This window comes from Gavialis gangeticus, unplaced genomic scaffold (genome assembly GCF_001723915.1).
Source record: "Gavialis gangeticus isolate Ggan-Ray unplaced genomic scaffold, GavGan_comp1, whole genome shotgun sequence".
Classification (NCBI taxonomy): domain Eukaryota; kingdom Metazoa; phylum Chordata; order Crocodylia; family Gavialidae; genus Gavialis; species Gavialis gangeticus.
Window position 1 is genome coordinate 133372152 of NW_017729025.1, and position 12322 is coordinate 133384473.

General features: G+C 49.9%; 1 protein-coding gene across 1 annotated transcript in view; it reads left to right on the top strand.

Moving 5' to 3' along the window:
- EIF4G2 (eukaryotic translation initiation factor 4 gamma 2) overlaps nt 1-12322 on the top strand; it is a 54040-nt gene that overhangs the window by 27825 nt on the left and 13893 nt on the right. The window contains exons 2-6 of the mRNA XM_019519967.1: nt 8477-8848; nt 10443-10507; nt 10751-10816; nt 11256-11381; nt 11828-11930. Coding sequence (XP_019375512.1) covers nt 8477-8848; nt 10443-10507; nt 10751-10816; nt 11256-11381; nt 11828-11930 — 732 coding nt within the window. The remainder of the gene's footprint in view (nt 1-8476; nt 8849-10442; nt 10508-10750; nt 10817-11255; nt 11382-11827; nt 11931-12322) is intronic.

Below are 12322 nucleotides of genomic sequence, written 5' to 3' on the forward strand. Positions count from 1 at the left end.
ACACACACAGAATACATAGTAGAAAATAATAAATAATAAAATTTGACATGAGAATTATTTTTAATGTTTCTTTTTAGCAGGAAGAGATCCATCTGGTATAAGTACCTTTCCAGTAAAGGGGGAATGCAAAAAAGACGTATGCACCACTTAAGCTAGAGATGAGCAAAATACAGCCTGTGGGATGCACCTGGCCCACCAAGCCATTCTATCCGGCCCATGGGGCCCCTCAAAAAAACCATTATTACTAGCCCATGGCTGCCCCTCTGAAATCCATCAGGAGGTGGGCTTTCAGAGGTCATGAACCATCGACCAGGCAGGTTCTGTGCCTCCACCTCCATGGGGCTCCCAGCACTCCAGCTGGGGGCTCCATGTAGAGGCACTGAGCACAATGGCATGCAGCTGGACAGATGGTGAGTAGGGAAGGGTGCTTCTGCCTGCACTGGGGGGGAAAGGGCTTGTGGGTAGGTGTGGGGTTTGTGGGTGGGTGTGCTCGACCCCACATGGTGCACAGCCCCTGCCGCCACCAGCAGCAGCAGGCAACAGGCTTTCTGGGCACTCATGGCCCATGGCAGGCAGAGTCTCCCAGCAGTGTGTGGCTCTGGCTGAATCTTGGGAGCTGCACATGGTGGCATGGAGTAGACTCAACCTGACCGGGCCTGCTGGCACACATCTTCAAACCAGACCAAGCTGGGTCCATGCCAGCATGTGGGGCTCCTGGCACGGAGCCAGGTAAGACCGGGGTGGATCCATGCCTCCACGTGCAGCTCCCCAGTGGAGTGCTGGAAGCCCCATGTGGAGGCACAGAGCCAGCCTGGCCCAAATTCTTGCACCAGTGGGCCAGGCCAACTCCATACTGCCACATGCAGCTCCCAGAACTCAGTCTAAGCCACCTGCCACAGAGGTCTGCCTGCTGCTGGCTATGAGCGTCCCAAGGGCCTGCTGCTTGCGGCTGCTGCTGCCAGCAGAGGCTGTGCACCATGGGGGGGAAGAACGTGTAGTGGGGGGGAAATAAGACCCACCCACAAAGCCCACATACACCCACACCCCCCATAAACCCCACACTCACCCAGCCCACAAACCCCACACACTCCCACACCCCCTACTCCACACCTGCTGCACATAATATACAAGAGTAAGACTTTATTTTGAGCTATTATTCATTGATTCATAGACATTAGGGGCTGGAAGGGACCTCACGAGATCATCGAGTCCAGCCCCCCACCTTAGACAGGAAGTCTGCCAGAGTCAAATGATCCCAGCAAGATAATCATACAAACACTTTTTAAAAGAGTCCAGAGTAAGTGCTTGCACCACCTCTGGGAGGAGTCTGTTCCAGACCCTGGACACTTAGACTGCAAAGAAATTTTTCCTTATGCCCAATCTAAATAGGCCTTTCAGAAGTTTGTGGCAGTTAGACCTTGTTAACCCTAGGGGAGCCCTGGTGAACAACTGTTCTCCCAGATCCTGGTGCATCCTCCTTATATACTTATAGGCTGCCACCAAGTCCGCCCTGAGCCTTCTCTTCCCAGACTGAAGAGTCCCATGTCCTTTAGCCTTTCCTTGTAAGCTTGTTCTCTTGGCCTTTGATCATGTGAGTGGCTCTCCTTTGGACTGTCTCAAGTATACCCACGTCCCCCTTGAAGTGGGGGCTCAGAACTGGATGCAGTACTCCAGCTGCGGCCTCATTGGGCTCATCCAGATGAGCACATACGTGCCTCCTGCCCCTCCTCAAACCCCTTTGAGGTGGGGTAACAGGCATGTGCAGGAACAAAAAAATTTTCCCCATACTGCAAGATCTAAAAAAAGTGCTCCGCAGAAGAGCAGAGCAAGGCATGGTCCCAGCCCATGCCTGGAGCCAGCAGGAGTCAGTCCTCCAGAAGAGATACTCTGGTTTTGGCCAGAGCGTCTCTTTGGTGCTTCTGCTGCCCCTGGCCCCCAGGGCTGTCCAAAGTAAGTTGGGAATGGGGGTAGGGGGTTTATAGGGGTGGGTGCCGACCCTGGGGCCAGGTAAGACCGGGGTCCTTAGCACAAGGAGCCCCAGGGCCACAGGACCCAGCTGGGCTCTGCGTGGTCCCCATGCGCCAGGCTGGGTCTTGCTGCTATAGGAATGGCTCAGCCAAGCGGCAGGACCCTGCTGGGCCTGGCACGTGGTACCCACATGCCGCGCCAGGTCTTGCTGCCATGGGCCTAGCCTGTCTGGGCAGCAGAGGGGCCCCAAGACCCAGCTGAGCCTGGCACACGGTCCCCACGTGCTGCACTGGTCCTGTCACCATGGGCCTGACCCGGCCTGGTGGCAGAGCAGCCCCACAGGTGGCACGACCCAGCTGGGCCCAGGGTTCCCGCGTGCCGCACTGGGTCCTGCCACCACAAGACCAGCCCAGCTGGGCGGCAGAAGCAGCCCCAGGGCCAGCGGGACCCGGCTGGGCTCGGCGCGCTGTCCCCCTGCTGCTGCTGTGAAAGGTCAGTTATGGGCCCTGGACAGGGGGAGCTGTGGCCCTCCATGGTGCTTGGGACCCTGGGTGGGGGGGCTGGAGCCCTGTGGGGGATAGGAGCTGTGGCCCTCCAGGGGGGCGCTGGGGCCCTGTGGGGGGGTGGCATTCCATGTGCTGGGGGGGCTGCACCCCTCCTGAGCAAGCCCCCCCAGAAGGTTCCCCACACTGACAGTCCCCACATAAATTGCCCCACACCTACCCATAGACCTACCCACAGACCAACCCACATCCCTCCACACACACCCACGTGCCTTCCCCCACACCCTTTCCCACCCCCTTCCTTCAAACACCACATCCCCCCATCACACACCCATCATGTGTGAAGAAAACCAAAAGCACAGATCAACACATCTAGGTATTTAGAATTTATTTTTTCATGATGATAGAGACACTGGTAGGCTTCCAAATTGCTTTAACATTGTAAATCTACCAATAAAGCACTGCCCAACTGATCACTGTCTCTCTGTCTCTCTCTATCTCTCTCTACAGATGTGTGTGTATGCATGTGTGTGTGCAGCGTGGTCTTTTGTTTTAATTGTGGAAGAACATGGATTTGGGGGTATTTTTAAAAATGGATTTGGGATTCTGCTGCAGCAGTCCAGCTGGCACAAGGGGTAGTGTCCCCAGGTACCAATTGGCTGGGCCCCAGAAGCTCCTGAGAGTAAGTAGCCCTGAGCTGCTTGCCAAGGCAGCTTTTTGTCTGGATGGGGCCAGGATGGGACAGCATTGTATACTGCTAAGGACAGTACAGGTACTGGCTCTGGGCTCTAGCTCCCCCTAGCTACAGATCCGGAAGGAGCCAGGCAGGGTTATTTTGCCCCAAGCGGCACAATTTGCTCCACAACAAAGTGCATGTCTGAGCACATGCACTGAGACAAAAAGCCCCGGCCCAAATTCGCACCGCTTCTATTTGAGCTGCTGCATGTGTGGATGTGCCCACTAGAGCCGAGTAAAGCGGGAGAATGACGTCTCTGGTTTTGCTTGAAATGCATCAGTGAATGCATGCCAGGGTTTGGTTTGCTTTGCCAGCTACAGCATCACATTGGTGGCTCATATTCATCTTGTGGTCAATCAGGACCCCCAACACTCTTTCAGTCATAAGCCTATAAGTATGATTCTAATTTTTCCTCCAAAGGTGGAGCACCCTGCACTTCTCTGCATTAAATGCCATCAGGTTTTGGTTCGCCCACCTTGCAATCATGTCCAGGTCGGCTTGTATCCTCCAGTCTATCCTCCAGCATGACCACCTTTCCCCACAATTTAGTGTCATCCGTGAACTTTAGCAGTCCAAATCTGACACCCGAATCCAGATTATGAATGAAGACATTGAAGAGCACCTGGTCCAAGTACTGAGCCCTGAGGGACACCACTGGTCATAGCTTCATAGATTCATAGATTCTTGGGTCGGAAGGGACCTCAGTGGGCCATCTAGTCTGACCCCCTGCCCCTGGCAGGCAAGGAAAGGGTCACCAAACCTGGGGTCATGTGATCCCAGCCAGTCTCCTCTTGAAGACCCCCAAGGATGGGGCAAGCACCACCTCCTTTGGAAGCCCATTCCAGATCCTGGCAACCCTGACTGTGAAGAACTTTTTTCTAATGTCCAGTCTAAACCTTCTCTCCAGTAGTTTATGGCCATTGTTGCTTGTTGTTCCAGGGGGTGCCCTGGTAAACAGATCGTCACCTACTTCATGTTGCTCTCCCCTTATGAATTTGTATGCCGCCACAAGGTCTCCTCTCAGCCTTCTCTTGGAGAGGCTGAAGAGGTTAAGGTCCCTTAGCCTTTCCTCATAGGGCTTCCCCTGCAGGCCTCCAATCAGACAAGTGGCTCTTCTTTGGACCCTCTCCAGGTTGTCTGCATCCTGCTTGAACTGTGGCATTCAGAACTGGACACAGTACTCCAGCTGTGGCCTGACCAGTGCCGCATAGAGAGGGAGAATCACCTCCCTGGACCTGTTCACCTTGCACCATGTTGATTTGCTTCCATCAACTAATACTCTTTGGGTCTGACCCCAGAGCCAGTTCCTCAGCCATGAGACCATGGGGTGGTTGAGGCTGCAGTTCTCCAGCTTAACCATGAGGACATCATGGGAGACCAAGTTAAAGGCTTTCTTGAAATCCAGATATATGACATCAACCTCATCTCCTGTCCAGGTAGTGAGTCACCTGGTCAGAGAAGGAGATGGGGTTGGTCAGGCAAGATCTTCCAGCAACCAACTCATGTTGGCTGGTACTCAAAAAGTTGTCTTCCATTAGCCTGTTGCTGAAGGAACCTATGATTTTCTCCAGGATCTTCCCAAGGATGGATATCAGACTGACTGGCCTGTAATTCCCTGGATCTTCCTTCCTTCCTTTGAAGACTGGGACCACGTTGGCTCTTCCCCAGGCTTCTGGTACCTCTCCTGAGCACCTCGTGTTCTCATATATCTTCGCCATAGGGCATGCTATGATCTCCACCAAGTCCATCAGGACTCTTGGGTCCAGGCTTGCAGACTTATGGATGTCAAGCCTCTTGAAGTGTTCCCTCACCTGATCTACATCAATTGTGGGCCCACCTCCCTCCCCCTGGATGCTTTGTGTCCTGTCCAACAGGGTGACCCCTGTGGGCAGGTGGAAGACCAACAGAAAGTAATCATTTAGGAGATTGGCCTTTTCCTGAGTGTCAGACGTCACCTGCCCCATCTGATTTAACAGGGGTCCAATGTTGCTTTTGTTCTTTCTCCGATTTCCCACATATCTGAAGAAGGACTTCTGCTTGTCCCTGATTCCCGTGGCTAGCCTAAGTTCAGTTTCTGCCTTGGCTTTTCTGGTCTCCTCTCTACAGGTGCCGGCTAGTATTGTGTAGTCCTTTTTGGTGATGATTCCCATTTTCCATCTGATGTAGGCTTCTCTTTTTAGTTTCAAGAGGTCCAAAAGTTCCCTATTAAGCCAAGGGACGTTCCCAGCCTGCTGACTGCATTTCCTGCAGGACAGAATGGATTTTCCTTGTGATTCAAGGATTATGTTCTTTAGGAACAGCCATTCCTTGTGGACTCCCCTTTCTAAGGGGCTATGGTCTCTTAGTACCTGACTGACTAGTCTCTTGAGTTTGTGGAAGTCAGCCTTCCCAAAGTTGAGGATTTCTGTTTTAGTGAGAGATTTGCCCGCCCTGTGTTGGACAGAGAAAGTGATCAGATCATGGAGAGTGATTATGCAATCAATCACCTCTATATATACTATGCAAACACCCATAAATCAGGACAGCAATATATTTTTAAATAAAATTAAAACATGTTACAGTAGATGTTTGATTTTTAGTATATGATTTGTTTTTTTCCAGTTCCAAGATGACAACCCCCTCTCCCGCCACTCCCAAACATAGTTCTTCTGGGGGCAAGGGGTGGAACTTCCGATGGCAAAGATCAGGGGTTAAGGGTGGGACTTTTAGTCCCAAGATGGTGATCGGGTTGGGGCATCCGTCAAGGGCAGGGCTACCTTTGGGGCCCTTGACAACTCACCAAAAGTCATTAAGTGGCCCTCCAGCCAAAATAATTGCCCATCCCTGACTTAAACCTTGCATAAATCCTATGACACCATAGTTTGTGGTCTTGAGAGCCTCTTATAAAGTATTTGGTACAAGAGTTTCTTTAAGAAAATTAGAGGCTGTTGTAAAGTCACTTGTTTGAACTTCAGCAGTAGAGTCCAGGAGTGATTGTGTAACTTTCTCACAAACTTTTATATCAAACTGTGAAGTCATGTGACCTACTAGAAAGATACCATAGGGTAGGTAGTATGTCCAGAACTAGCACAGAGTCTGAAGTGCCTCATTAACACAACTATATTGCCTCTCATTTAGGAGGTAGCATGCATAGAGCAGGGGATGATGTTTGAGGGTCCTCACAGACTTAGAGAAGAATGCAGTGCATTTGAAAGCTTAAGTCTGTCCCAACCATGCAGCTGATCTAGGAAAAGATATAACCCACAAAACCTCTTGCCTCCCACATATTTCCTGGGCCATCACAGCTACCAAATCACTCCAATGATGCCATTTCCTAGTGCAGTAATTTTCCAGGACAGGCTTGCCATTAGAAATTAGAGCCCATTCTTTAGATAGAGCTGCTCTTTAGGGAAAAGGCATCTGTATTGGGCCATCATTCCTGGAAGAAGTATAACCCTGTATTTTGCTGAACCATGTCTGTTCAAGGACTAGTTTAGACAGGCTGAGTAAAGGCATATGTTGCAAAGCCTCAGATGTTTAGTCATATACTAGATTAATACAGGTGTCCCTCGCTTTATGCAGGTTCTGTATGTGCCAATTCGCTCTTACGCGATGACCCTTTCTTTTTATACCAAAAATGTATTTTATGCAAGGTAAATTCACTCTTATGCGATCAGTGTGGTGGAAGTCCGCAGTGAGCTGCTTTATGCCGTGCACCGCGGGAGTGACACACACCAAAATATAGTCTCCTGTGTGGATCTGTGTTCCTCACTTGTTGTCTGCAACGTGTGTTTCTGTAGTTGCATCCCTGTTGTGATAGTGCCCCATGCTTGTGTATATTGTCTGTTGGCGAGTACCAAAAATTGCCTTGTAAAAGTGGTAGTAATGGGTCTGGGGTACAGACAGGCCTCGAAACATATCCCTATTTGTTACATTGTGAAGTGGGCTCCCCTTATGCGAATTTGAGTTATGCGCCGTTTTCCAGGAACGCCTGCACAGCACAAAGTGAGTAAAACCTGTACTGGTGTCCAAATGGGATGCTGAGGTTGGAGGAAAAGCCAGTGATAATAAGTATGGCTTAGGATGCTTCACAACTTTTAATGTAGCTGACAAATGTTTATTGTCTTGATTGATTTTACACATTTTGTGTATGCTCACCCATTAATCAAGCTGCATAAATACAAGTATTCATGAAAGTCTTTCTGACATCCATATTGGACTAATTTTTACAAGTTGAAACCTTCCCAATTGTCCCTGGAATCAAGTTCTCTTGCCAGGCCTCCACATGAGCTCAAGCTTGTCCTTCTGTTATTGCATCCCCCTCTCCAAAAAGTGAAGGGAAAAACAATTCGCTGCAAGAACAGACACGCTCGGAGGCCTCTCCTGAGCATCACCAAATCATAAAACTACATTAGCCGGCAGCTCTCCGAGGACATTCCCAGCACCGCCGGGATGCAGTCTGCTGGGCTCTCAAGGGTGGCAGCAAAGCGAGCGAGGACGACACACTGCCACGCTAGACAAGACCGTCCGATCCTCAAAACAAATCAAAAGGATGGGTCGGGTGAGGTCCTGTCCTAAAAACAAATAAAAAGGATGGGTGAGGAAGCACTAACTGGTTTATTTTTAGCTCGAATGAAATCCTTTATCCTCCATCCTCCAGTTAGAGAGGCATAAAAATGCATGCGTCCTCTGTGGCAGAATAGGAGAAAAATCCCCTCCTGGAGCCAGGCATGAAAACACGCTCCCCCTACTGCTTTTCCAACCCTGTGGAGACCAAGCAAAGGGCACCCAAGCTCAGGGGCTCTTCAGGTAACAGCCCCTTGCTTGATGCGCGGGGCAAGGCAGGCAGGCCTCCCTCCGGGCCACGTGCCCAGCGGGCTACAGGCGGGCAGGGCAGGGCCGAGCTCCCCGCGCACCTCGCTGCAAGCATGGCCGGGCGCCAGGCATTGTGTGACCACTGCAGAGGGGCGGAGGCAGTGCTTTGTAGAGGGATGAGGCTGTAGGTGCAGTATAACCCCCCCCACGACGCCATCCTCCCCAGCAGAGATGCCTTCCGTGCGGCCCCGCGCCCCAACCGCACAGCTGCGGCGCTCCAAAGACAAGAGCAAGCGGGGTACAAACACGCCGCCTCCATTGCCGGGCTGCGTCACTTGCGCAACCGCCCGGTCTCCCCTCCCAGCACAGGCAATCCACTGGCGTAACTAGCTTCGTGAATACCGCTGCTGCACTGCGGCGGTGCTGCTGCTCAACCAAGCTTCCTCTCCCCCCAACCTCCGCCCCCTCCCTACAGAGGGCGGTATCACCGCCCCCTTCCTCTGCTGTGATTGGCCAGGCGGGTGAAGCCGCCGGCGGCGATTGGCGGCGGGCGGGCCGAGGCGGGGTAGGTTGCGCCGACAGTAATAAAGTTAGTGGAGCTGCCTCAGTGCGCGGTCGGTCGAGGCGGCGGCGAGGCGCAGTACAGCTCTATGGAGGTGGCGGAGGGAAGCTCTCGGCGGCGGCTGCTCCTGCGCTGGTGACTCGGGAGACGCGCCCTGCCTCGCACGATCCCCCCCCTCCCTACCCCGGCCCCGCTCCCCGGCTCCCTCTCCCCCCTTCCCTCCTCTCGCCTCTCCGCCCTCGCGAGCCGCCGGGACCCGGGGGAGCTGACGAGGCCGTAGGGAAGGTGAGGAGTTAGAGCTGGCGCCGGGCGCTGCTGGGCCGGGGTGGGGGGGTCTGCTGCTTAAGATGGCGGTCGCCTAAAATGGCCGCCATCTTCTCGCCCTTTCTGAGCCACAAAATGGCGGCGAGGGCTGGGGCTGCGATCGGCTGCGGGCGAGGCCTCGCCGCGCTGCTCTGGGGGAGCCGCGGCCGTTGTGGACGAGGCAGGGGGCGGCCGGGCGACGTATGCTGTGGGAACAAAAGGGGCCGGGGCCGGGTATGGATGGAGACCGGGGAGCGCCGGTGGGGGGCGCCGCTGTTCCGTCCGGGCTGTGCCGCCGCAGCCCTTTTGTTCGGCCGCGGCCATATTGTGCGGCCGGGAGCCGGCCCGGGCCTCGCTGGCAGTGCGCTTCCCTCGTGGCTTCGCACCCTTCTTAAAAATGTCGTCTTAATTTAATTTCTCTCCCAGCAGGGGAGCTTGTCCGTCCCCACTCTATTTTTTTTATTATTATTAAAGAGGGTTTTGAGCAAATGAAGGAGGTGACTGAAATAAAACAGGCTTTTAAGGGGCGGAGGGGTTGTTTGTTTTTCAAAGCCCCCCCTCGTTTCCTCCTCCTGGTATCACCTCCACTCTTTCTGGTTAGAGTTAAGAGTGGAAAATCCAGTAGATCAGCGGTCCCCAAACACTGGCAGATCATGCACCACCAATTTAAAATGATACAACCTTAAGTACCACTAGCACATTTTTGTCATATAAAGTAATTTATAATCTGTTGATGCATACTGCTGGTGGTACCCATACCACAGGTTGGGAACCGTTGCAATAGAATGTAAAAGAAGGGATCTCAAGAGATGATGTAGCCCAGCGGTTCTCAGGCTGTTTTGTACCAGGACCCATTTGGAAACAACCAGCCCCTTGCAAGCTGGGACTCTACTAGCCTGCAAGGGAAAAGCCACAATTTCCCCACATTTTTTTTCCTTGAAAGGAGAATCCATTATTAAAGTTTGTTCCCAACCCTCTCGTTCTTGTGACCCAGTGATCCACAGGTTGAGAAATGCTAATCTAGCCCAACCAGGGGATCAAACCTAGGACCTTGGTGTTTTTAGGGCAGTGGTTTTCCTATAGCTGCAGAACTGCTGTAGGAACTGAGTTTCTGCAGGCATTGTATCAGTCCCTTAAGTGAAGTAGGCCTGGATCAAATGTTTTTCTCATCTGTTGCATCTAGCTATGCTGCGCTTTAATGCAGTCTGACCAAACTTGGCCTTGTTGTGTAAATGTCCCTGGATTTTTACTAGCAAAACAATCATACCCACTGTAGTGCATGATAGAATAAGTAACATTTAATTTATAAACTCTTTGGTATGTGGCTTGTTTTGAAGTAATCTGTAGCAGTTGGAAAGAAGGAAATATGAAATCTCCAGGTTTTTTAGGTCAGAAGAAAGGGTCTAGATTCCTTTATTTTCCATTATTAGGCATAGTAAGCTAACTGTTTAGCTGTGAAAAAAACCTAACTATAGGTATGAGGGTCCCAAGCAATCCACTGTAATACAGATGCTTGCTTTGTTTTTCTAGGTTTTGTTTTTCCCCACCCCGTCAATTTAATATTATTCTTTTGAAGATTCTTCATTGTCAAGCCGCCAAAGTGGAGAGTGCGATTGCAGAAGGGGGTGCTTCTCGTTTCAGGTACTGATATTTTTGTAAGAAGTCACTATAAAAATATGACAACAAAAACTAGTCGGGTCGCATGCCAAGTGCAATTGTGTAGAGTGTAAAGTAGTTGGGCTTTTTAACTTATATTTGTGAGATGCATACCTGAATTCTCAAATGTTCACAGAAGTTGTAGCTGGTTCTGTTTGAGATGCTCTTTGAGAAGTCCATGGAGTTGGAATAGTGTGACCTTTAAACAATTTTGTTTTCTGGCAATAGTGCTTCTTCAGGCGGAGGAGGTGGTAGGGGTGCACCTCAGCACTATCCCAAGACTGCCGGTAACAGGTATGTATATTTGTTTGCTGTACTATGTGCATAAATGAGTGCTTAGCAGCAGTTATTAAATTGAAGAGCTGTATGTGTGTAAAATACTTCTTCATGAAATGCTTCAAGCTTGTAACAGAATTTGGTCAGTCCAGTCTATCAAACAATCTTTATTCTTCTTCAGAAGAATCCATTCCTGTGTTGCTTTGCCTGTAGCTTTATAGCTAAAACGTGAAATGGGGGGGATTGGTTGTTGTGTGTGTTTTTGTTTTTTTCCCTTTTATCACTTGGCCACTAGGGAATACCAGATCCGCTTTGGAAGTTACTGTTAGCCTTACAGTGCTTGCCCAAAAAGAATTATGGGTTAATAGTCTGATATTTAGAGTTGTTGTTCCACTAAAGGCAGCATTTGAGTAGCCACTTTTGTGTTTTTATACAAGTGTCTCCTTAATATTCACAGCGAGTTCCTGGGGAAAACCCCAGGGCAAAACGCTCAGAAATGGATTCCTTCCCGAAGCACTAGACGAGATGACGACTCCGCAAATGATAAAGAACGACATGACGCAATCTTCAGGAAAGTAAGAGGGTAAGTTCTGTTTTAAGGTTGCTAGTAGCGGGTAAAAGGAGTACTTTAGGCTGAAAGTAACCTCCTTTCCGATGTGTCTTATCAAAGTGGAGTAATGGTTTCCATATGAAATAGTTATTGAAATGCTATTCCTGTAAGAGGGTATGGAAAATGTGCATGAGCTTGAAGGAGCTCTCTTAATTAAGTGAGAGAGGAACCCAACTGGCTTATGCTGCATCTGGTGGGACAGTAGTAGTAGAAAATGCAGCACAAAAAAATTTGTATTTATACAGCAAGACATATTTTCCTGGGACCGTATTTCTTTGCATACCTTAACACTTCCTGTTTGACACATCTAAACTGCCTTTTTGGTAGCTAAGATGCAAAGAAAAAGCTGTTTTTTAAGAAAATTGAAATCTGGTTTTATGTAAAGGTATCTGGAATTAACTTTTTCCTTTTTTCTTTAGCATACTAAATAAGCTTACTCCTGAAAAGTTTGACAAGCTATGCCTTGAGCTCCTCAATGTGGGTGTAGAGTCTAAGCTCATCCTGAAAGGGGTCATACTGCTGGTAAGTTAGATATGCTGAATTTGGTACTTGTTTTCTTTAGTTGGAATTAATAACCGGTTGTGCATGTTCAGAGGGCAATTTTTAATCTTGGTGAAAGCACCTAGATAACGTGTGAAGGAAAAATGGAATTAAATGTGCAAACTGTAAAAACAAAATTGGGCCGCATTGGAAATTTATGAATGTGGGAAGCAGTCTATGAGCAGTTGCATTTAATGCGGGGGGAGGGGGAGGGACGTGTGGAAGAGGGGTACTATTTTAAAGGGGTATAACAAGGTGAATTTAGTTATTTAGTTAGTTAAACACAAGTGGGACCACCCAGTGTGCTGGAATTATTCACCTGATATTGTATTTGTAAATTAAAACTAACAATCTAGAATAATTAACAATTGGTA